The sequence below is a fragment of the Phyllostomus discolor genome, chromosome 1 (assembly GCF_004126475.2).
Source record: "Phyllostomus discolor isolate MPI-MPIP mPhyDis1 chromosome 1, mPhyDis1.pri.v3, whole genome shotgun sequence".
Taxonomy (NCBI): Eukaryota; Metazoa; Chordata; class Mammalia; order Chiroptera; family Phyllostomidae; genus Phyllostomus; species Phyllostomus discolor.
In genome coordinates this window covers 44,412,947-44,439,803 of record NC_040903.2, presented here as the reverse complement: position 1 = coordinate 44,439,803, position 26,857 = coordinate 44,412,947, and the positions used below count along the sequence as shown (strand labels likewise).

Here is a 26,857-nt window from a genome sequence, read left to right as displayed (position 1 = left end):
GCCATTTTGTCGAACCACCGTCAGCTCTCAGAGGAGTTCGCCATGAGGGGTCTCAGTTCATAAGGGGCCCTTGGCGTCTCAACCTTTGTTGCTTTGCCCCCTCCAGTAATGAAGGGGTTATACCGTCTTAGACTACTCTGAGAATGAATTTTCTGCATCTTGGTCTTTGTCTTTGGGTAAGCCAAAGCAGGTGTATTGATTTGACTTGCTATTGAGATTAATAGATCTTACTGTCAATAGCCAGACAATGGATGCTTTGAATTGGAGGAACCTCTGACCTGGGGCATTTTTAAGAGAGCTCTCATCATAACGGCTATTTTATTGGTACCTATCAAACTGAAATATGGATACCAAGAAATATAATGGCTAGATTCCTTTATTTGAGTAAAAGAAACTATATAAAAGGTTTGACTAAGGAAAGGTTAAGGTAGTTAGATAAGTCGATCAATCTATGATATCATTTAGCTGGCAACTCAGTTCTTTGAGGAATTCAAAACAATTTTATCCTCTTGCCTAAGGGAATTAAAAGCAATCTGGGGGCAAGGACTCTGACTTACTCATCTTTGTATTTCCAAGACACCCAAAGGAGTAAAGTCATAGGCACATAATAATTATTTGAAGAGTTAAAAAGAAGCACTTGACACTCATAAATGCATAAAGTTACTTTATTTTAAGTATACATTTAATTTTGAAAAATATAAATGCTAAAATATCTCATCTTCTTCATCTCTTAATTCCATAAAAGTCACAATAGAAAGCTTCATAAAACTGTAAAATACTATGTTGTTATAGGAATTTTAGGCTTTATATTGGAAAAAAATTATTAGTAATATATTGAAATGTTTTCTGTTCTTTATCATTTTGTTCCACCATGTTGATCTACTTCATTTAAAATAAAAAGATGCATCATTTCTCCAAAGTTAATAAAGACTTAAGAGAATAAAAATATCTGAAAGTGCATATTGATTCTGAAAAGTAATGTGTACGAATATGTACCAGCCATGAAAATGGCTAAAAAGAGGCAACTATTCACTCTTTTCACATTGTAGGAATGGGACAAAGTCACTTCTGGCTCCAAAAGTTTCACTGGATGACATTAGCCCTGAGTTGCAATATTTGCCTAGGAAATAGAATTCAGGAATTTTGTATGTACCCATAGAACACAAAGAAATGAGCCAAGAAATAGGACATATCCAAATGTCTGGTCAAAACACAAATCGATATTTGCATTTATCACAAAACTTTATTTCAGGCTGCAGTGAAGCTCAATGAAATCATCACCTGAAAACTTCCCAGGCCCTTCAGATAGTCAAGCGCCATAAAATATCATTTGATTGCATTCAACCACTTGGTGCCACTGGGCTTTGTGCTCATGCTGTGAAGAGCAGCTGTGAAATATGGAATAAATAAGAAAATCTCATGTTCCTGCACCAAATCGTTAAGTGGTATGAAGAAAAGGATTGAAGAAAGCTTTGTCCCATCCCTGAACAATGCCAACCTCTGTAATACAACTCAAATAGTTCTCTTTTTTTTTAAAGATAGTCAGCAGTCAATACAATTCAAGTACTTTAACACAGTTAAAAAAAAAAAAAAAAAAGAACCAAAACTCGGAAGACAATCGTTCACTGTATCAAACACCAGTATAGAGTTGATAAGAGATTTACTCTATGTGTGTTGGTGCAGTGCATAAAATAGACACAACTGAACTGCTGAATGCAGACATTACTCCCTCTCCCCCATTTTTGAAGTGGGGGCCGATTAGGGAGGGTTTTTTGCTCTACTACTTTAAGCCTCCACCCCCTACCCCCACTCCACAGGTTGACTGGAAGAACCTTCAGGAACATAACTGCCTATGGCACACAAAGTTATTAGGGTTCCAAGTCCTAGTTTTACCCAGTAGAGAAGAGTGACTGTTATCAAGGAAAACAGTGCCTCAAGAAGATTTTCTTTCAAATGCAAAACCAGAGACCTTTTTTTCCCCGCTCCCTTAAGGCAGACTCTTGACCTAGTGACCTTTCCTCCGACAAGAAATCTATACCACCAACCAACCGTATGGTTCTGGTTAGCAAGTCTCAGTGTACACTTAGTTCTTTACTTCTAACAACTTACATTTCTTTCTCCATATTCACATCATAGAGGAACACTGTGTAAAAGTTTACTAGTGTATTCTGTGTGTCCAATTTACATAGAAACAAAACCACACAATCTGGTTACTCCTTAAATAATACATAATTTCCATTAAAATAGAGATAATTTGGTGACTCTGTGTAGGCCTCTGGTTTGGTTTGTTAACTGCTTCTATTCCTCGGAAAGTTATTTTTAAAATACTTGCCTGGGTTCCAAAACATTGAAAAGATTTGACACTACTAACTGATCCTTTTAGCTAACATAATGTACTATTCTGCATTTATATTGTGAGTATCAACCTGTCATTGAATATGGACCATAAACAGAGGTGCGGTTAGCTTTTAGATCTGCTCCAATGCAGAAATACTGAGTTAAGTAGTTTTAGGAGTTCTTTGAAAGGAATGGAAAGTGGCATGAATCTTCAAATATTTGATTCATGATCAAAAAATTAAATTACTTTATCTAGACAATTTATAAAACTGAACAAAAATGTCACTAATTTAACAATATCTTAGGTTAGGCTCAACATATTATGCGTGGTTTTTAAACATATAATTGATGCTCCCATCAGTTAAAAAAAAGAGAAAAGCTACTTATTTTATTTTAGAGTAATTAAAAAAGCTAGATAATATAGAGTAATCACTTCAAGGATGGCTGTAAATATAAACATGATGCCAGAATTTGTTTGGCATGCAAGGCTTTAACAAATAACAGGTAATTTGCCACCTTCCTTTGAATGTAAAAATTTCAGGTCACTTATGTCTAATTTGTATAAAATTGAAAGTTTTAAGATTATTGGATACTATAAAAGTAACAGTTCAGGATAAATTTTTTATAGTCAAAATTTTAAGAGGACAGAATTATAACTCAATAACATAAGAATTAGTGGGAGTCAACATATAACATATATATATGATGAAACCAAAACAGGCGGCTTCATCCTGTTTCTGTACCATCCCAACCACCTGTTTTAGTTAGGCTATCTCACGGAATATCACTATGTAAATTCAAAACTGAATCCAACATTTAACTCTTTTAATGCAGATTCATGATACATAATTCAACCTATTAAAACATTATATTTGAATAACATTGTAATTTAGTTAAGATTTTTTTTCTAATTTTCAAATTATTAACTAACACATACATATTCTAAACCTCCCAATCACAAGGAATAATTGCCTTTCTATCCTAACAAATGTGTGAGTCTATTAAAATGGATACACATATACCTCTGTAGCTCCATCTGTAGTCCTCTAAACACTTTACAGATGTGAAAATAGTCTATTAATATTTCTATGGATTTTGTGTTATAAACATGGGCTGTTTATACTGATGGTTACTGATATCGGGATAATAAAATATATTCACCCTCATTTGCACAGTGGTAAATCTCCTGGGCCTCTGATGGATTTTTCATATGTGGTTTGGGTTCTATGAAAACTGACACAAGAGGCTGCGTAACTTTGCCCTCCGCCCACCATCATTCTGTCCCTAACTTTGCACATGTGTGCACCAGCCACACACAGAGTACATACACAAACACACAAATATTTCAAAATGAAAAAATGTATCTAACAATACTGCATAGGACATTGACATGGTAATACAATTAGCATCTATGCCCGGATACTACTATTATCAAAACATTAATTTCCGTTATGTACGAGTTTCTCCCTTCTTCCCCAGTCTCCTTCATAGAACAGATAAATTTCTTTTAAAGAAAGAGAAAAATGGATGGTTAGAAATGCAGTGTTTTTCATCTGATCTAGCCCTCTGGCTTACCCTAAAGATTGTGTATTTGTGTTTATGTGTGTAAAAATCACATTATATACAATACAATTTTTACAGAAAGCCTGGCAGCTACAAATAAGAGGTAGAACTACTCAAAACTATGTTTCCTGCTGCAGGAAAAAATTCATTTTTCTTTACAGTAATTAAAAAAAAGTTTAAAAAATTGACAAAAAATAAGTTGCAGGTTAGGCCCCATAATTTAAACAACAAAATCTTGGAAGAAAAATATTCTTCAAATGTACTCAACAGATAAGTTCATTAAAGGGTTAAAAAAAGTTGCATAGGAAAAAGGGACATTCCAGTACTTGCTACAATGATGGCAATAGTTTCTCTACAGGAAATAAAGTACCATTAGTTTTTCTTCTTTTGATAACTCTAGGATTAGGGTTCATAAGCAAGAGCAAGTTAGAATAGCAGCACTTTGCCAGTTCTGGAGAGCTCTATAAGCAAGAAGAAACTCTGTCTGAAGGTCAAGGTTTGTTTTACTAGACAGAGTGACAAGCCAATAAGCACAGCTCCACAGCTAAAGTGGTAAGTTCCTTCAATATTTGAATAAAAGGTGTTATAAAATCCTTAATACTTTTGCCCTCTGCTTAAAAAGGAAAAGGAGGGTCTGTGCGTGTCTTGTGTGACAGAGGAATTTGGTTGTCAGAGGACACATCTGAAAGTACAAGAACAAAAAGGGGACTCATCAGATGTTGTTTTTAAGGAATGGTGCACTGTTGTCTTAATTTTACCTTTGCAAGAGAGAAGCAGAGAGAGCACTGTATTATTCGGCCAATGGCCAAAAACCAAAACAAAAAATTAAAAAATAAACAACCAGACCAAAAACAAGAACATGAACAATAACAGTTGTTAGTATGAAGAAAGACAAACAAGTTACAATGTAGTTTCTGTTCCCTTGTTCCTCCAGAAATAATCATTGTCTTCAGGCTCAAGCTCTATTCTGATTTGAGGCACAACTTTTCCTGGAGTTCTAGAAGGACTAGAGAAAAAAGAAAAGGAAATAGTAAGTAAATCAGAGTTCCTTTATCATCTGTCCAAAGCACTGTACAGAAGACAAATGTGCCTTTCTTCTTTTGAAATACCTATCTTCTCTTTTTGTATTAAAAACAAACATTTTAAATGGGATGAAGGTAGCAATAGAGTCGAGATATTCAAGTAAAAATGTTATAAGCTCTCAAACCTAGACTTAAAAAATAAAAAGACATGAAGAAAGTATTCCGGGATTTCACTTTTTTGGTAAGCAAGTGTAGGATCTGAACTCTCTAGAGCCATGTTAAGAAGAAGGAAACTACTGGAGAAGAGCTCCCAGGAAAGGCAGCTACCCCTTAAATTGGAAATAAGATGGAAATACTAAGAGCTGACATCGATGCTGGGCTTTATCTAAAGGATATTGAAAGATCTCAGTATTTCTAAGAGACAGGAGAGTATGTCTCTTAGACAACTTTCTACCAATGAAAACTGGGACAAGGTTTGATGATTGGGCAATTTATTTAAGATACATTGTAGAGAGGAAGGAGAACAAGGTGTTCTGCCAATAACCCGCCATTGACTCCATTTCTGTGGGGCAATCATCCCACAGAACAATGTAAGTAAAAACACTGGGCTGTTCTTTACCTTGGCATACCGAGTGACTGAAGAAAAGGAATTTTATCAGCATGATGTGTGGCGTTCAAGGAATGTTGGTGATCTTTCTCCTGGAAAAAAAGAACCTTTGGTAATCATAGAGAGTCATCTTTGGTAATATGAAAAACTAGAGTGAAAATGAAAACCTCCATAAAAACTGATGCATCTTTCACAATTGGGAAGAGTAAGAACGGCAAGTTTAGATAAGCTCAACAGACATTGTGTGAAGGCGAGAATCCAAGCAGTGTGATGACGCCCAAACCACTGTCTCCTTCCCTCTAGGTATTCTAGGAAGAGTCGCCGCTGTGCTCTTCAGGGAAGGGTTAGGAGCTGAATCATGTTTAGAGGTGAAAAATAAAGCCAGAACAGGGTTTGAGGAACCTGAATTCAAAAAGGAAAACTTAACTAAATCCCACTGATAGAATTGAGAAGAAACTGGCCTCAGTTATAAACAATAGGTTACATGCAGATTGGACACTAAATGTGAGAGTATTTTAATTCTTTAAATCTCATGTGATGGCTAGCTTCCAAGATGGTCCCCATGCTCCCTACCCCCTGGTATTTGTATCCTTGTATAATTACTTCCCACATTGTACCAGAGTTGGTTTGTGTGACCCAGAGAATGGATGATATACTTCTGAGATTCAGTTATAAGAGATTGCAGCTTCTGTCTTGGTTTCACACTCTGTGCTCACTGGCTCTGATGGAAGCCTTATCATGCCTGGGCAGCCCTATGGAGATGCCCACAGGCCAAAGAACTTCAACTTCCTGCCAACTGCCTTGTGAGTTTGGAAGCAGGTCCCAGTTCCAGTCAAGTCTCTAGACTGAGCCCCAGCCGAGAGCTTGACTGCAATCTCATGAGAGACCCAGGCCCACAACCACCAAAATCATCCAGTCCTAAATTTCAGAATATCAGGAAAACTACATTAGAAGATACATGTTTGTTGTTTTCAGCTGCTAAATTGTGTAGTAATTTGTTACATAGCAGTAAATAACATATATGTATTTCTCATACATAGTTATTCATTTCAAACTTTTTCTGGTAAGCTATTATAGAAGTTGAAGTGGCATTGTCAAAGAGAAGTATGAATGTCTCAAATGTCTTTTTTCCTTCAGCAGATCGGTAGACTTTGAAGTGCATCTGGATCTACAACAACACATTTTCTTCAAATGAGAACTCAGAATGAAAGTTAGTTTGGAGGCAATTGCTCCTTGCTATTGGAAAAGCTTAAGATATACTCACTAGTGTTACCATGGATGTTTTCCTCTTTTTACGGGGCCCATTAATTACAAAGGAAAGGCACAGGTCAGGAGTCATTATGCCCCAGCCATCAAGCTGGGGGTTGGGGGACAGTGCAGTCACAAAGCTCATTTTGAAATAGCAGAGGGGGAATGAAGAAATTAGGAAGAAAATGCACAAATCTTATAAGTTACACCTAAAAAGTTCTGTTGATAGTTTACGATTGCCAATTAAATTTAAAATAGCAAATTATTGCAAATTCTCAATATTAACAATTGATTCAGTGATCATTGGGAGAGCATGTTGCAATTTCTCTTTTGAGCTGATCTGGTAACTGGCTGAATCCTAAGGAAGACAAACAGTAACAGACAGTGAGGTAGTACTGTAAGCTGCAATTCTAAATATCAGCCGAAAAAAGAAGAATCAATGAAAATAGGGTTATGAGTTTAGCAACTGAAGGAAGCTGGTGATAACTTAGATCAGAGAAAAGACTACTAAACAAAAAACTTAAAAGGGTATGGGTAAAAGGAAGAAAAGGGAAGCTCAGAGAATGTAAAAATGAAGTTTTTAAAAATAAGTATAAACCTTCACAGAGGAAAAAAAGAAAATACAGGGAAAGTTAATGTAAATGATAGTTCTAAAGTTTTGTTTTTCTCTGCAAGTGCAAATCATAGTAAGGCAGGCAAGCAAGAGGTTAGTTCTACTCACTGTCGGAAGGTTTGCTATCACTTAGGAAAGGTTGCTGTTCCATGATGTCCATTGGAATTTTTATACTTGGAACTTTTTCTGAGTATGGGCAGTCAGACTGTGAAAGAAATTCATAACAGTTTTAAGAAAGGTATACTATACAGTTCTCTCTACCGTCCAGAACTGATTAAGCCGATTGTGTTATCATTTACACTAAGGAGAAAAGCCTTAGGTCTGATCATTCCCACTTTGCTAGCTTTTCAAATTCTACACTATCATTCTACCTCATATTTGTTTTCCTCTCTTCAGAGTTGATGGGATTGAGTCAATTAAAACTAGAACCACACCAAATGGAAATCAATACAAATTGGACCAATTGGAAAGCTTTTCATAGCTAGATTCCCATTGAGCAAATATTTATGGGTTTGTTGTATTGTGTACACTTAGAAAAATGACTTAACGTTTCTCAGTGTAAATTTCCTCATCTGTAAAGTAGGAACAAAAATACATACTATAAATAGCAGTTATGGCAAGGAAGGACAAATATGCAAGACTAATCAAAATGATCAATTATAGAAAACACACCAAAAATTAACTACACTCCCACTTTAGGATGGGAATGCAGATACTGAACTATGTAAAAAAATCCAGAACAAATCTTCACATAAAAAATGTCATTTTGACAGTCCTTTCAAAAGGCTACTGGGATAAGCTCTGTGTGTGTGTGTGTGTCTGTGTGCATGTTAAACAAACCTCAGCTTTTTCCTAGCACTAATTACAGACTCCTATTGGAGCACCTGTATTTCTGTGAAATGGTCTCCTAAAGAAAAAAAATGGGCATTTCAACTTAATCACCCAATTATAGGAGGATCATCTAGACTCCGAGATTAACTACTACAATTTTGTACAAAGACACCAAACTCCAATTACCTTGCATTATTGAAAGGTTACAGTTATAGAGAAATAATCCAAAATCATGTCAAAGCCCCAATGCAAAGGTAAGTACAATACCAGAGAACTTTGGTTGACAGCCTACTCAAACGTAGATCATAGGAGGCAAGGTTATCTGCATTTGTACACATTAGCCTTAACATTACATAAAACTGAGTTATCTTACATTTAAATCTTGGAGTGTCAATAGCAAATCAAATACATTTTACAGAGTTACTAAGCAAATAATTTTATCTATGAGATTGGAGACTGGAGTTCTTTAGACGTGATGGGCTTTTTTTGTTGGGTTTTAGAAGTCATGTTAACATTTTCAATGTATCAGTAGTTTAAAAAAGGTTTTAGAAAATACAAAAAAAAACCCCAAAACCTAAAGAGAGAATATAAAGGGCAAAGGAAGGTGAAGACTAGCATGTAACATGGCCAGGCAAGCATCGTTGGAACTCAGCCACACCTGTCACAAAAGGGATCAAAAAATTCAATGTTTCACATTTGTTGCTTTAACTAGCCTTCCTTTGGAATTTTGGAAAGTGCCTTACATCGTCATTGTCACTGTCCAGACTCCCTTTCTTCTTTTTCTTTTTCTTCTCATCTTCCTTCTTTTTCTTGTCCTTTTCTGGAATGACATCATCGAGGAAGCTGAGGTCGTGCTGGGAGAAGAGGTAGTCCATGCCTTTTCTGACAGCTACAAGTGCCAAGATCTGGAAGAACAAATATAAAAAATATGAAAGAAACCAAGTCAGATAGAGTCATCACAATATAAATACTATCCTGTCAAAGGCAGTTGAAACCTATTCTGCACAAGGCTGGAGGATGATGGAGCTCAGCTTGCTGACATGGGCTTGTATTAAGTGGACCATAAACACTTTCTTCAGGGATAAAGTTGGTTCATAAAAGTTTTCATCGAAACTCACTTTGTTTTGTTCACCAAAACGTGCAAATTCATTTAGAACTTCAATGTGAAAGGATTAGTTTTTAAACTATTTTCTTCCATGTCTGCTTTTAAATAAATTAACTAAAAAGTTAAATGACCAAATAGCCTGCATTTGATTTGTAATTATTCAAAATTAAAACATTATACAAGGTTTTGAAAACTCAAGAAAATCTGTGCAACATACAGCACCCTAAGACATCTTCATCAGTATTAATAATGAGGCAGTAGTTGAATTCACATAGACCATTTAAGCTACTGGGTAACTTCAAAAACTACCATTAATTCTGAATACTTACTCTGTTTTAGATGCTGTACTAAAAGTCTTAGGCAGTATTTTCTTATTTATGCCCACAACAGACCCAAAGAGTAGACACCAAGACCTCCATTTCACAGCTGAGGAAACGGAAGCTTAGAGACGGAAGTCTGTCATCTAAGATCACTAAAGCCAGAAAAAGGAAGAGTATGAAGGGGCCTAGCTGTCTGCCTCTAAAATCAGTATTCTTAAAGTCCCTGTCTTTGATTCTATAAATAGCTCTTGAAGGTCAGCTTCTGAAGTACTGTGAAGATGTCCTTGCTCAACAGTAAAATCTATATGTGCTAGGATACAAGGGTCATGACTCTGCTTCCAATAAACAGTTGTCTTTACCTATGTCCTCTCCAGACAGGTTTCTTCATTTCCTAGAGAAATTAATAACATCTGCCCTACTGACATTACATGATTCTTTGTAATCAAATAAAAACCCTCAAAAGATAAACAAAAATACTTCATAAAGGTAAAACTTTTTTTTATTATTTAGCACAAGTAATAAGTGATTTACTGGATATATTTCAAATTTACCCAAGTCTAACTTTTTTTCTCTAGCTTTATCAAAACTAATAAATAGGTAGATTATAACAATAGGCAAATGGGAGTCATTTCTCACACTCACTGTGTCTTCCAGTAAGTTAGTAGAGTTTAAGAGAGGGGTTGGGGGACTGGGTGAAAAGGTGAAGGGATTAGGAAGTACAGATTGGTAGTTACAAAATAGACATAGGGATGTAAAGTGCAGCATAGGAAATATAATCAATAATATTGTAATAACTATGTGTGATGCCAGGTGGGTTCTAGAAATATCACAGGGAATATTTCATAAAGTATATGATTGTCTAACCACTATACTGTACATACTGTACACCTGAAATCAATACACAATAATATTGAATGTAAACTGTAACTAAAATAATTTTTAAAAATAAAATAAAAACCTGGCTGGCATAGCTCAGTGGATTGAGCGTGGGCTGAGAACCAAAAGTGTCCACAGGTTCAGTTCCCAGTCAGGGCACATGCTTGGGTTGCAGGCCATGGCCCCCAGCAACTGCACATTGATGTTTCTCTCTCTCCCTCTCTGTTTCTCCCTCCCTTCCCTCTTTAAAAATAAATAAATAAACTCTTTAAAAAATAAATAAAATAAAAACAAAAAAGAAAGAAAAAAGATATAAGGGATCATCAAGAAAATATATCTGACTCTACAAATATCACTAGTACTTTATACCATTTTTCCTGCTTCCCTGGAGAAAAAACAATTATAAACCACAAATACCCCTAAAGCAAAATAAGAATCCTAGCTAAGAGAATTTTTATTAAAAAAATCAAATATGGTTTATGTATGAAAATTCTGTTTTCAAAGCCATAGGGCAACGGAGCAGACATGAGGCTGGTCTTGGGACTTGTTTCAAGGGTATGCGTGTGCCTGTTCTTACAAGGAATGGAAAGCTATGAGAAAGTATAAAATTCAACCTTGAAACCAAGTACAGAGCTAGCATTTTCTTCTTTTCTTTCTTTTACTTGTGACTCAGAGGGGAATATCAGTTATTTTACTGTGTTTCTTGTCATTTCATAGCAAGGATAAAGAGCCCAGACTTAAACTTAGCATGACACACACTAGCAAGAACTTCAAAAACTACACTCACTCTATTCCTCTTCATTCCAACTTTCCTAAGTTGCCCAATTTGTTCACTGTTATTTGAACTGAAACATGCCATACTTTGTTAGACCGATTCTGTTGTACGACAGTATTTTTAAAATAATTAATGTGTACCGGTGTTTGCTACATGCCAGGCATTATGTTATATATTTGATGTTTATTACTAATGCTTAGAATAACAATAATGAGGCATTCCCCATTTTACTGATAAGTTAACGACAGCTCAGGGAGGTTCACTGACCAGCATGAACCAGTACTGGTATCTAAACTCAGCTTAGTCTGACTCGGAGGTCCAGTGTAGACATCACACACATAGGAGCCTTAAGTTACAATTGAGCAAATCAAAGTGATTTGGTCAAAGCTGGAAAACAATCGGAACCACACATAAAAGACAACTGTCTTCCATATTATAATAACCACATGACACAGGTATGACCTCATGGGCAGGTTCAATAAAAGGAGTCCTTACCATGACTGGAAAAATGATAGCAGCCACAGTTGACTTGAGAATCCAGAGCAGGGCTAGACACAGCACCTGCAGGAACGTGAACAGGTGGACTCTGCGCAGAGGGACGTGGCGCAGGTAAATAAAGTCAGGCTGATGCTTCAGAGGCATCAGAAGCAGCTTCAGACGATCCATGAACTGGGGAGGAAAGGGGAAGAGAGAGCAACTGCATTACTTCAAGAGCTGATACACAAAAAGTCATTTCCATTATGCCTAACAATCTGATAGTGAGTTATATTCTGTAATTTTGGGCGAGCAGTGTCTTTTTCAGAGGACAGTGTTCATGGAGTGTAGAAATTTAGCCTATCACAGTTAGACACTGTATGACTTCTAATTTTTATTATTACTTTGCAGGAATGTTATGCGGATATATGAGACAAAGTAGCCACCAAGAATAAAGTCACAAAGCAAAGTACAAATTCTAGATGCTCATCTCCTGCTTTCTATTTATACTCTCTGAGTCTTAGAAGAGATGATCTTGTGATTCTTTTAATAATGATACAATGAAGTAAGACACCCAACTCATGTATCTTACTTTAGCTTTGTCATCTTATCTGCAAGAGGAGAAGATGCAGCTATGGGTCATTTGCATGTCAGGGAAGTTTCAAGGATATAAAGAAGTAGACAACTTGAAAATGGGAATGCCTTGGTATTTTCATAAATTCCACATTATCTATGGCATCACTTAACTAATACATTCAGTAATGCATTACCATTTTTTAAGAGAAAAGCCAGCTAAATATTGAGTTTCAGAGTGTTAACTAGATATTTGAGTCCCAGAGAGGCTCTCACACTGTCATGCATGAAGAGGTATTAAAATGACTGCTGAGCACCTATGTGCCAGGTGCTGTGCTTCAAAGAATAACTGTTGGGCTTACATTATTGATGATATTAAGGACGATATTTCGGTACCTATCATAGACTCTTTCAGATGAAAGAGGCTCAGTACATAACTGCTGAATTAAATTATATAAGAACTCTGAAGTAATACCTCTGCTTTATTTCTGGAGAGAAAGGAGAAATGTAAAAGTAGACTACCACAAACAATGATCTTTGAAGTGATTTCCTAGCTAAAATGTTTCCTTTCTTCCTCCACGGCTATTTTTAATGGGTTGGGGGCCTTGCTGCTTACAAAGATTGGGTTACAAAATTTCTTGCTAAATCAAATCTTGCCAAAGGTCTAAAAGAGGAAGACTCAAGAGAAAAGGAAAACAGAAAAGGCAATAGGTTCAACAGCACCACAGAATTTTAAAAATCTACAAACTTTCCCTTTAGCAAAGGATTCTTCCCATCTTTATGAAATTGACTTTTCTATTGAATAAACATGAATTAAGCTCTAACCATCATATAAGCACCTAGAATGCATAAAATCAAACTTCTCACCTAGATGGACATATTAAAGCTAAACAAAATTAAGAACTATTACTCTGAAGGTCATATTAATTTCATATTTTTCCACTTAGAATAATAAAGAATATTTATAATACCAGGTACAAAAGAAATATTTTTATACATTTATCTTTCCAAAAGTTTTCTGGGCACAAATAAACCCACATTCACATTCATCTAGTCCAATCCATGAAGAACCACCTTGTATTTTGTAACAAATACCCAAATAATGAGGAACTCTACCCAAAGGGCCTAAATAAGGAAAAATGAAGTGGCCTTTTCTCTTTTGGGGAGTCTGGCCACTTGCCCAGCTCCATCTGACTCTAAAACCAAATTAATCTAAATTCAATAAATGAAAGTAAGAACTATTATGGAGGGGTTTAAATAAATTCTGAGGATGTTCACAGAACATGCAGTCTTTTCCCATTAAAACATCACTAAGTGCTAAATAAGGCGACAATTAACGAGGTGCCAGAAAGCGGCAGAAGCACTTCCAGTTTCCTCGTGCCAATTAAATTAAAACTCAATTGAAAGACAAAGTCCCTTACAAAGTTTTCCCTAGTGATTTTTATAAAAGGGGCCAGTTTTACCAAAGTTGTGAATAGCTGAAAATTTCAACAGAAGTCACACATTAACCACACTGACTTTATTTTTTTATTGGTTCAAAACTTTTGATCATTGAACTCAGTCATGTGAAAAGCACACCAAATAAGAATAGTCTGCTCTTAGTGCAGGGTCAAGGCAGGTAGATAAGTAGCATCTCAAAGAGCACAATGAAAGGGCTGCTTTCCTTTCTGAGACAAAAATAAAGAACGAAGAAAAGGAAAGAAGAGAGAAAGGAAGGGAGGGAGGGAGGAAGGGAGGAAAAAAAGAAAGGAAGATGGATCATATCTGTCTTACGTTCCTCATCAAATGACCTTTAACAGCCTATTTTAAGAGCAGGTAAGTATGATAACATCAGCTAACACAAGCTAAATTTGTTCATTAATTCATAAAATGAAAAGTAGGTGAATGGTAGAGAAAGTAGAAAATGAATACACTTTTAAAACTTGACCAATAATTAACACTTTCCTTAAAGATCTGTTACTGGACTAGCCTTACTACTGGGAAAATACAACGATCCTTAGATTGCTATAGAAAACCTACCTGGACACCATTGAGGGATGCTACCCCCATATACAGGAACACTCCGTAGAGTACAGGCATGGGGATAAACTGGGAAGGAAAAACAATGGAGACAGGTTAACAATAATAATAGTAAAGACAATAATGGGGAGGGACAGTTTGAATAAAAGCTAAATCTGAAACTAAAAGATAGGACATAATAATGCAGTGTGCTTTACTAATCATTGGTAAACTTCTAAGCCATTTGTACTAGAAATAAATGGAAGTGAAGGAGACTTTCAATTTTCATTTGATGCCTATATGAATTTTTTTATGATGATCATATATGACCTTAGTAAACTTTTTTAAACGGGGAAAAAAGTTTGTTTCCCTTTCTGCTTAAAAGGAATGGCTATGTAAACCAGACACTTGCCTAGACCTTGAGACATTGAGAGAGAGGTAGAGGGTCGCCTCACTCCAGAGACCAAGCTCTTTTCCCAGCAGTTTGTTGATTTTTTCCCTAATAATTTTCACCAACTGATCTATCAGCTTGGTGTCTAAGTGCTTCTTTCCATTAAGAAAACATCAAACGACTGTCCTCTTTCTTCCTCTCAGGAATATTGAGAACTGACTAATGAGAACACTGCTTGAAAGGAGCATCAGGCATCTGGAAGCAATTACACACAGGGATTCAAAAACAGCTTTAGAACTGAATTAACACGTTTCATGCTTTAATTAGCAGGAGTCTTTTTTACATTAATACATAGTGTTTTAACAATGGGAAGTTCGCTGTGATGTTCCTAAGTTTTATCTATTCCTGGACACTTGAAGTGCCCCTAGTACTACAGAAACAAAGCAAGTCAAGGATGACTCTTCCTGAGAAGTCTCCTAGCTGGACTACAAAAGGTTCTCAAGCTTCTTTTGCAAAGGAGCTCAAGTAATTTCAGGAGGTTTCAAAGCTAAAATACTAAAACCACAATCAGTTAAATCCAGTCTTACCTAAACTACATAAAGGAGGCTATTGTAGGCCAGAAAACAGTATGACTTAAGAGTAATTTTTAAAGAACTCTTGCATGTGTTAAGTGAAGCACAATTTCCATCAGCCTTTCTTTGTGATTACCTAAAACAGTTCTGTATCTGAGACCCTTTGACCACTATTGGGGAAATAGTAAATTCCAAAGTCACAACTGTCTCCAAATGTTACTGGTTAGTTGTAGGAATTGTTAAGTTTATATGGAATAAGTATACTTATTTCTATGAAACATCACATGCTTCTAAAAAAAGACTAACAATTTCAATATAGGTAATTTGACCTTCAGCTCAAAGGAAAATAATGACTCTGAGGGGCACAGTGAGTGGTGGGGAAGCCACGTGTGCTGTGATACCCAACCGTCACCACGAAGAGGCGAACTCATCCCACTCACACCAACAGAGATCTGACATGTGCCTCTACTGCTTTTGGAATGTGCATGTTTCCATTCCTTACCATCACTGTGCAATTTTACCAAAAAATAAAAATGAAACCAACAATGTCACCATTCTCTAGCTTTGGCACATATCTTAATTTTTAAATAAAATATCTTCTTTAGGCAAGGGCACTTCCATTTTTCCTTAAAATAGGATGATGTCCTTCTTGTCATTTTATTTCTAACGTTTCAGGAAGAAAAGAAGGGTAGAAGGGGGAACAGAGAAGTACAGATCATGAGAAACTGGTTAGAAACCCTGCAGGAGTTACTTGTTGTCTGTAAAGTGTTTCCCAGGCTTGAAAGAAAGTACTCACGAAGGTGATCCTGGCCTATGACCACCCCTCAGCTAAGCTTAGCTAATATTATCTCTGCTGCAGTTCTAATGCAATGCGAAGGCAAGTTGTGCCTTGTTGCTTAGGTCTGTTGTTTCTGAACTTTTGATGACAGATATTACTGAATCTACTACAAAATAAAATCAGAAGTCATCAATAACTCAGAATGGCATGGGGTATAGGTAGAAAAATAGCTTTAGGTATGAAGATATTTTTCAAAATCATCCCTTGTTGAAAAGGAAACAGTACATACGAGGAAGGCTATTAATTAGACTTTTAGGCAACTTCACCGTGATACAAATGCCTAGTGAAATTCACCATTTTCTTTGCAAAAATGCAGTACCTTAACAAAAATCTTCCAGTTTGGAAATCTTGGTGAAATTTAACAGAATTACTAGGTTATAGGATTTTTTTTATTGGATTTGGTTCATGAGTCACATCAAAAGGTCAGTCTTCAAAAATTCATCACAATACAATCATTCATCACAATAGAAATTTCCCAAAGGAAGGAAAGAAGGATGTGTTTTTAAAAGTTAGGATCCCATTTTAAGTTAAAATAACATAAAATACATAGCAGTAGGAGGTAGACATTTCTACAAAGCAAGGCAAGAGAAATTAAAACACAAGGTTTAATGGGTTTATATTGCCAAATGATAAAATTATGCAAAGAAAATTATATAATCAATTATATTCAGAAAACCAAAAATATAATTATAAATAAATATTACAATGCCTTTAATAAACAAAAGTGAAAAAAAATTAAGTGGTTGATCCTACAAGCAGATAGAATAACGAAACTGCAATGAAGTCAATGAAGATGATTATATTCAGACTAGGTCATATTCAGACTATGTCAGTGAAATTTTCAAATTCTTGTGGTTGTCATTCCACTTTTCATTTATCCCTTCCTTTGATTTTCTGATAATGTTAGATTATTTCCATAAGAAAAAATGCAATAAGGTGAAGTATAATAAGAAAAGTTATAGTCATTCACAGCACAGACTTCAGTATAGGAGTGAAGCCTCCAGGAGGACAACAGTTGTGTGTGTGTGTCTGAGTGACAGGCACTGAATGAGCTCCCAATTAAGAGCATGGGCACTGAAATCAGACAGGCCTGGGTTCCGATTCTGGATTTGCCTGTTGTGGAACGTAGAGAAAATTATCAACTTCTCTTACTCTCAGTATTCTCATCTGTGTAGTGGTTATGCTAAAGATTAGATAGCACAAACCATCTAGTTCGGGGCCTGGCAGATAATACTAAAAAATTATAAATGTGGCATTAATGTCATTATCATCAGGATCTCCACCAGCAAGTCAAAAGCCTGCAACTGCAAAGCGCAACTCTCTTTGGTCTCTCCATGGGGGGAGTGGGACGGGGCAGGATATAGTTCAGAAAGATGGCTGCAAAGATCAGACTTGAACCTTGGTTTTGTTTAAGCTCTACAATATTGCTGTTTCAACTATAATAGCTGGCTTTAAGAGCATGTTATTAAAATAATATCTTAATGCCTTTAAGCCTTAAAAACCTGGGCTAGTAAGAAAGTTGCTGACTTTCCCATCAGTACACAGTAGGTCCTTGGTAATAATGGCTTATGCCAAATTTTCTAGCTGATAATACTCCAGGTGTTAATACTGAAAATCAATGTCATAGATAATACATAGAGAGGATCAAGAGAAGATGTACCAATTTTGACAATTGAAGACAACACTGTTTTTTAATCAGCAAAAATACTAAACTTTTTAAGAAAACAGAAATATAATGCTGACTATGAACTTTCAGCAAAGCAAGGGGCAGATACACAGGCTTACACTGCCCTCCTTGAAGAGAAGCATCTTTTTGCAGTGCTTCTCACATTTTGGGTGGAGAGTGACCATTACTGACTGTGACAAAGCCATCGTTTGCTTCACAAATTCCCTTTCCCTTGAGTTTGACCCTTCCTAGAAGAATGTCTAAGGGAGTACTGACCAGGATTTCCCTGACCAGAATGAAGTCTCCCCTGAATGCTCTCTGAAAAGTGGTAGCACAGGCATCCAGAGATGCCAGGGACACCCAAATCCTCTGTCAAACAGACTGGGATCATTTCAGTTTGGGGTTGTTTTCTTTTTCTTTCTTTCTTCCTTTCTTTCTTCCTTTCTTTCTTCCTTTCTTCTTCTTTTCTTCTTCCTCTCCCTCCCTTCCTTCCTTCCTTCCTTCCTTCCTTCCTTCCTTCCTTCCTTCCTTCCTTCCTTCCTTTCTTTCTTTCTTATACACCTTCTACTTTGCATGCTTATGTGTTTGCTTTACTTGAACCTCTTTATAAAGTACGCTCCCTTCAGGGTCAGTTATAGGAACATGTGAAACAGCTCTCCAACCTGCATCATTTTTGTGATGACATCCTAAACAGTTATTTTAGCGTTAGTCTTGGAGCATGTTCCTGTATGAACAGAAGTCAGTAGCAGACAGATTTGGGTGAGGTACACTGCCATGATTCCACTTGAAAACTGATTGCATTAGACTGGAGGCATTGCTCCCATCGGACAAGAAACAGTAGAAGCAAATCTGCAGAAACTCACACTACTTGTAAATAAGGAATCCAACATGATGGGAAAGATGGATGACAATCTTCGCCAAAGCCCTGAGCTTCCTCCTTGGAAACTGACAACACTTAAACTGACTCCAGCAAAAGAAGAAAGAGATTCCTTACAATGGCTGTCACCCTGACAGCCATCGCGCTTTATGTCCAAAGTCATATGGCTGTGGCAGTAATCTCTTATACTGAAGTGTGCAAAGACAAGAGAAAATACCATTAATTGGTATGAGGCCAACTCTAAAGCAAGAGAAACTTTCTATGACACCTATTTTTGAAAATTAGAAAACTTGTGTTGTGGCTTGGCAATGTACTTTAAATGCCATCAAAGTAAATACTAAATGAACTTGGGAAAAAAAGCAAACACATTGTAATATATATATATATATATATATATATATATATATATACATATATATATATATATATATATATATATATATATATATACCTGCCTTAATCTTGACAGACTTTTGCCTTTGCTTTACATGTAGCTGGCCAAAAGCTACAATTCTGTTCTGAATGTGCACTCTTAATTTATTCAAGCTAATTTATTTATTTTTCTTAGACCAGTATGAATATATCTAATATGTGGCTCTGGTTGGGCCCTTTTCTTGTGTTTAGAAATTTGATGACTAATTTAGACATTAGGAAAAATACATTACCCTAATATTCTATTTACTTTCACAGAAAAAGCCTGTCAGTAAAAAGCAATGAGGAATGTGCTTTTTAATTATGCTCTCAGAAGACTAACCTTTAGGGAGGTTAGTATAATATATACATAGTAAAGGTGGTGATATCTAACATTTACCTGACTACATGCACTTCAATGCTACATTAGTATTTGCAGATGTGTTCAGCCTAGGTTAGTAAGGGCTCTTTGAGTTTATTGGGTGAGTGTGCCAGCGTTAGACCTACCTATCTGCACTATATCTTCAACTCTGGTCATCGCTTTCTTCGATTGATTTCAGGAGAACTGGATGTGTTGCCCATCATCATTATGCCAGCCCGTAACTGCTCAAAAGGAATCCCCACCAGAGTGATAGAAGGATCTGCTGTGTGCCAGTCCAAGTGCATCACACTTGCCTCAGACCAGCGTTCTTTCATGAGAAGTATACCATGTAGTCAAAAGTTTTATGACAACTAATTATTTTTATGTACTTTAACTACAGTTGAAGGAGCCAATGGAATAATCATGAAGAGTAGTAGATTTTTAAGAATATCTTCTATTTATTGTTTGCTGAACTGCGAAAGGATTTGCTGTGCAAGTAATTTTACTTCTAATAGAATCTTATTTCAGTGGCTGAGGTGCTTCTGTTACCCTAAAACCACTTTTGGGGGTTTTAAAATATAGGACCATGTTTTTGATTAGCGGCTTGAGAGATTACTATGGTGCTCAGTCAATCTTATCACGTCCTGCAGAAACTCATATGTTAAGAAAACAGCTTTGTAGTCAAGATTTGTCTAATTTGAGCTGAGTGGAGCTCAGCTGTGTTTGACCTGCATCTTCTCAATTTGTTCTGTATTTGGGTAGTTATTTATACAGGAAGCTTTAAGTCCTTGTAAATATTTCTTCTTGAGAGTGAGAAACAAGGTGGTTTTCAAAATCTTATTCATCTGTTTGGATGCATTTAAGGAAAGTAACTAATGAATTTCATATAACTTTTGCAACAGGTGGGAGAGAGTGGGTGTGTGCATGCATTATGCATTAATCTTCTATTATTTTCCAGCAATCTGAAATATGAATGAATACTCTGTATTGAAAATCATGACCAGAGGGCTTTATTGTCCTCTAGGACTGATATATATTGGAGGAGGCTGATTAGCACATTAATCAGACATCTATTTATGCTTCAGTCAGGGTTAGTCATTTGCAGTTATGATTCATATTAAAACTTCCAAAACATATTTGAAGTGGCTTACAATTTTCAAGCACACGTAAAAGAGGACAGTTGAAATTAGTTTTGGAAAAATAAAAATTTTGTGGGAGAAAGAGCTATACCAACCCGAACAGATTATAAAATTGATAAATTTGATTCCAAGTTTCTCCATTGGCAAAAACAAAAGATAACACTGGGTTATGTGCATGTTTCTGTCAGTAAAACTACTAATGAAAAAGGAAATGTGTTTCAGTTTTTATAAGAATGTGGGAGATTGAGTTCTTACAACACACAGACATGTGTTGAAAATTTAAGGATGTCATTTTAGAATAACAGATATTTGCCCTTTTTTAGTAGAGAATACTGTAAATATGATTTAATATTTTCTTTTGGTCATTCCTGCTATGAACCAGCTTTAGCCTTACAGTACATAGGCCATGATGCTTCCAGAATACTTTTCCTAAGATGCAAAATGTGATTCAGATAGGTGAATATTTACATGTTGAGTATTTTGGGTATAAGCCAATGAGATGCTGGGAAGTTATAACTGAGCACAAACCACTCCAGAGATGCGCTGCTCTTGGAAGTTGTTGGAAAGAAGCAATTTCTGGACTGGACAGAGAGCTTCTGATCAGCCTGTCAAGATGTGCTTTGTATAAAGGATGAATTTGTTGAGATAAACGGTCCATAGTCTTAAAATGCTGTAACCCACTTTTTTTTTTGGAGGTGGTGGTAGAGGATAATATAAAAGAAACTATGCTTGTGTTTTTGTTTGTTTGTGATATAGCACTAGAACATTGATTGGTCAGGTACTTCCCATGTGATAAAGATCCCACATCAACTGTCATCAGTCATCCATAAGACACCATTCTCATAACACTAAAAAACCTATAAAGGATGGTGAGAACAGTCATTCCTTCACAGTGCTTTCCCAACCTCCCTATGAAGGTTGGCATTGACAAGCAAAACAAATTTGAACTTAGGCATGTTTGTATTATTTTGGCAGTACTAGAAGGTTGGAGATTTTACATTAAATCCAGAGCATTTTGATTTCAAAAAAAAGAAAATAAAGAAAGTTGCTGACTTACAATCTGGTCCCTAGTCACTGATGAAACTGTGGAGTGAGCTATGATGAGTTTATGAAAATGTCATCTTTTTCTCTACATAAGATAATTGGAAAATGGATCAGAGAGGCTGGGAAAGATCATCTCATGGGAAACAAAAGTGAATTAATTCTGTGACAGCAAGTATTGTTTTATTTTAAAAGGCGGTACACTCCGATGGTTATGAAATCAGCCTTTGGAGACAGAACTGCCTAAGTTCAAATCTTGGCTTTACCATTTAAGAATTTTGTGACCTGACAAGCTATTAATAACTTTTCTTATCTGTAAAATGAATATAACTATGAATATAGTTTTGGGTTATTGGAGAACTAAATTTAAAAAAGCCTTGCACCAATGCCAAGCTCAATAAATGGGAGCTACTATTACAATCATCGTCATCATCACTGTCATCAATCTCCCTTTCCATGTTAATGGGCAGAGTGTGTGGCATACTGTATGAGGTCAACCACTGTTCACCAAATACAAGTTAAACGCTACCCTCCACATTTTAGAACACTAAACAAATCTGAAAGGTAAATTTTAGCCACTCTGCCTGTTATAGACAAACTAATTCAAGCCATGGCAACAGAAGTAGCAGGGAATTTTACATAATCTTTATTTCCTTAGGCTTGTTAGAAGAATGAACAAAGTAAGCTCAAGGAACTACTTTCATTTTTTCAGTGCTCTTTAGTCTCCCCAAGTCTCCCATACAGAGCACTAGCTTAACAGGCAATATTTCCACTACCGAAACACAGATCCCAACTGCTTAACCAGCCCGGAAAGCCAGTTATGCCTGCTTCCCAACAGTTCTGTACTGAATTAGTGGTGAGATGTGAGGAACGGAAGACGCAGCTGGCTAAGGTGAAGGGATTTCCTCGTGAACTTAAAGCTAGTACACTATCTTTCCTTATATTCTTCCATGTAAAAAGAGAGATTTTGGCAGAGGGATCAAAACAGACATCATCAACTTCATGTTCAAAGTAAGCCTGCGTGGCTAGGCAGAGGGAACAACTTCCCATACTGCTTACTACATGGGAGAAAATTACTAGGATCATCTGAGGCCACTAAACTTGTGAGGGATGAAATGGTTGAGCCATTTCATTTTTAAAACTAAAAGTCACACATTTTTCTTGATCCCATTCACTTGATCTGCCTTTCAAGGCAAACTCTCAAGTAAAACCATTCTCTAGAGTTGTCACCTGTTCCTTTGAAATACACATAGTCACATGCAAAAAGGTTCCCTCCTCCAACGTAACCCCGGTCATGCCTCTCTGTGCGAATCCTGAGCTTAACTGCTAATCTTGACTTTTAATTGGAACTTTAGATTCAGTTGTAACTTAGATTTTAGTTTGAATCTTCCCTCTAAATCTTCTTCCTGTGTTGACTTTTTGAATGAGCTAGAATGGTTCTGTGGTAAATCCATACAACTTACCAAACTTTAATGATACAAAGGACACATGAACTAAAACTAGCTCACTTGATCACATATGATTCTTAAAGTAAAACTACTCTTAATTACTGAAGGGAAGAATCACGGTAGTCCTGGCTATACTATTTTATTCTTGTTTTTAAATCCAGGTTTCCCACAATAGGTTGGAAACTATGTTAACAAGACAATTTCATGTCCCATAATTTGGGCAGGATCTTCTGTAACACAAATGCTTGCTAGACTGCTTTTTTCTCTGATTCCTACAGTGACTCTTTGCATTGACCCAAAATGAGAAGAGAAAATAGACACAATTATGGACTCCAGCAGTGGAGTGGGGGCAAGCCCAAGCATGGATTACCAAGGGAGGTCGAAGGGAAAGCAAGCTCTTGGTCATTGATCTCTTTGATCCCTTACATCTCTCCTTTTCCTTTCTCAGTATTCTAATTTGTTCCTGTAGATAGTAAAATGCTTTGCATATCTGGAGCAAAAAGAATCCTTGTAAAATGATGAACAAAAGGGCTTTCAGATTAACTCCTCTGCAGCCATATTTGGGTGCAGGGTCAGAAAATAGGAAGAGGTGTTGTTGAAAATCTGAGTTTTGCATCTCGTCCTAAAAAAAGCAGCTTATACAGTATCTATTATCTGTGACCCTTCAAGAATCAGACCCGATTGCTCAGCTAACAGACTATCCAAAATGAAGGCCAGTTTGCTGTAGTAACAACAAAAGAACCTTTTAACACATCTGACTTTTTTTGAATTAGGGTTTTATACTGCAGTAATGAAAAAAATAATATAAAAATTAAAAATGGGAGGGGCGTGATGAGTAAACACAAACTGATGGGAAGGTCTCTATACTACCCCATGGAAGTACAAGAAACCCTGTATAACAAACATCACAGGGTGTCAAGCAAGCCCACCTTCAGGGACCCCGGGAGCAGATTCATCCCCAGTAGAGCCTCCACCATGGGGTCACAGCTGCCTGCAGAGACCTCTCTAAAATCTGATCTCTCCAGATGGGGTCCCACTGCCTATGCAGTAAAAGGCCGTCACTAGATTTTTCCACCAGTTGATGTGCTGGCATCTTTGGGACAACAGAGGAACACAAGGCATTCTGGTCGTAAAGCTGATGCTGTGAAACACGACAGCTTCAACCCCACCCCACAATTGCTGTGCACTGGCAAAAGCAACAGAAGACGTCCCTCTGCCCCTGTGAATAGCAACTTTCAACCTGTGTGCTGCAACAATTTTTAAGACATGCAGTACCTAACTATTTCATCGGGGGCACTGACCTCTTTTCCCTTAGATTGTCAAACAAAAAAAGGAAAATAGCCAACACAGAAACAGCCATTGGTGTGAATGAATCAAAATTATGCCTATTTTTTGTCAGATCGGCAAAAAACACATTGGTGTCTGCAGAATTTTAGTAATTAGCTTATGTTGCCATAAGATGAAAAGGGATGGAAATTGCTGCTATAGAACATAAAATCCATACTTTTTTAGGTCCTCTCTCTATAACCAAAGAAGAATTTTGTAAGGTTATTTTTAATTTTACTATTCCATGTGTTGCATGAGATACACATTCCTCATGGCTGTAGTCAGAAAAGATTTAAACCAGTTAATTGACATTGTGGAAACCAAGGATAAAAGATGATTATTTAAATCTTTTAACTGTTCACCAGGTATCTTGTGCATAATGCATGTATTAATCTAACTAAGTACCCTGAAGACAAAGTCAGCCTTATCTATATGTTGAGAAATTATAATTCTATTGTTCTCAAATTCATCTGATTGGCCACTGACATATAAATGTTCTAACCAGAGAGACATGGAAAGCTTTTGCCTTTCATCATCTTTCTTGTATTGTTTGCATTCTTTACAAGTGTGTACCATTCCATTACTAATGTAATTAAATAAGTATTTTAAAAACTTTAAAAATTACAATTGTTTAACAATAACAAAAAGTTTCAGAAAAGAAATTTGGGAGGATATTGTTAACAGTCATTGTTTATAGCTGTTATGTTTATAGGTGATTTTGGGGTTTGCACTGTGGTTCAAAATGTAAGACGCAAATTATCAATAACTGACTAGTATCATTTATATAGAAAAGAAAAATAAAATGTTTGTGTCACAAAAGAAAACTGGAAGTTTCATATTTCTATTTCTAAGCAGGCTTTCATATGTAATTTATATTTATCTAATTAGGCAGACATTCGGGCCATCAATCAAACCTGTATATTGACTGCCAACTTTCTAAATAATCTGCCATGTCATTTTTGTCATTTTCAAAAGTTCAGTTCTAAGTTTTCTAACTATAAATCAGTAATTTTACTCTATTCACTCATTGTGGATATTAAGCATTTTTATCCAAAGGAAATAGAAATAGTAACAATTAAGAATAGGAGAAGAATTACAAAATGATTATCCTGAGTCACTCATGTTATTCAAGAGTCTAATATGGGGAAAGAGGGGAAAAGGACTTACGGACAAGGAAATAGAAAGCAAGGGGAGGAAAGGATGTACAAAATCTAGGGGAATAAAATATGTGGGGTGGAGGGGAGATCAGTTTGAATTAACTGTATGAAACTGACATTTTCATAGGTCAAAAAGTTTGAATACTGGTAATTTAATATGGTTCAACCAAGTAATTGCAATAAAATAATAATAATAATAATAATAATAATAATAGAAAGAATAAAGGAATGAGAAGTCATGATAAAAGTTTCTTAAACTCCTCATTCTATCCGACCCCTGCTTCAGTGTGTTGTAGAACTAATGAGAGTCCTGCAGATACCTCATAAGAAACTCTACTCTTCACAAATCCACTTATCTGTCAGTATTTGAGAAGGAGGAAGAGGTATTTCATATATTTACCTTCAAGATGGGAGCCATAAAGACTGACAGACCAGTCAGAATAAACACAAGGGTTCCAGTGACTCTTTGTTCCCTGAAACCAAATCAAAAGATTACCAATCTACCTCTTATTTTCATAAACATGCTCTGTCTGTCCACCTTCAAAAAGAATATACATTGACCAAATCAACGTCTGGCTGGAATAGCAAAGGTGTTGATATCATATGTAATTAATACCTCAAGGACAGCATATAAACTCAACATAACTCTAAAATTCTCTTAACTGCAATATGTGATATGAATTCATCAAGAGAAAACTGACTCTGCTAAATCCTTAGCTCCCTTTAGAATCAAGAAAGAAAAAAACCCACGTGCTCTTCATCCATCAATTACTGGCTTTTTGGAAGCCCTTATTTTTTAAACAACTTGAACTCTTGTGTAATTACACCTTCTTTCCCAGAAGACAGATATTACATTGTCCCACATTCTAATTAATAAACAGCTCAGAGAAATTTCATAAGTGCAATAAATCCCATCAGTCTAATTTCCAAATCTACAACAATAAAAGTACTTTTTAACAAATATGATTCCCACACAACTCCCCTTCCCCCACCCCCAAGAAAGAATCACCCACTGTTGTGGCGTGGGAAACGGTGGCTGTCTGTGAGCTTCCGCCCAAACGCTCAGGGGTGGGGCTTGCTGTAAAAAGTAGGACCTGTGCAGCCCTTCATTGCTACCCAAATTTAACAACTAGACATCAACGTTTCTCAATGCTTATGAGGATAGAAAATGAACTGGAAAATAAGAATACTTTTCCCTTCATACGACCTTAAAAATCTTAAGCATTTTATGGAGTCTCAACAGAGCTGAAAGATTAAAGGGTTTGGCCTTTATGTATGATGTGACAGA

At 36.3% G+C, this 26,857-nt stretch overlaps 1 protein-coding gene and 1 pseudogene across 10 annotated transcripts in view; one reads left to right on the top strand and one right to left on the bottom strand.

Annotated features, from left to right (window-relative positions):
- Window positions 1-649: 649 nt before the first annotated feature.
- Window positions 650-26,857, bottom strand: part of SLC4A4 (solute carrier family 4 member 4) — a 399,538-nt gene continuing 373,330 nt past the window's right edge. For 7 of the 10 annotated variants that reach the window (XM_036021813.1, XM_036021819.1, XM_028505445.2 and 4 more), the window contains 6 exons: window positions 25,970-26,042; window positions 14,364-14,432; window positions 11,793-11,966; window positions 8,965-9,126; window positions 5,542-5,621; window positions 650-4,906 (listed from right to left, as the gene is read on the bottom strand). In XM_036021813.1, the coding sequence (XP_035877706.1) occupies window positions 4,801-4,906; window positions 5,542-5,621; window positions 8,965-9,126; window positions 11,793-11,966; window positions 14,364-14,432; window positions 25,970-26,042 (664 nt within the window). In that variant the 3' untranslated portion in view covers window positions 650-4,800. Of the gene's footprint in view, window positions 4,907-5,541; window positions 5,622-7,498; window positions 7,596-8,964; window positions 9,127-11,792; window positions 11,967-14,363; window positions 14,433-25,969; window positions 26,043-26,857 lie in introns of all 10 variants that reach the window. The other 3 variants (XM_036021808.1, XM_036021835.1, XM_036021841.1) reach the window with 1 other exon arrangement.
- On the top strand, window positions 17,211-18,820 carry LOC114491405 (annotated as a pseudogene).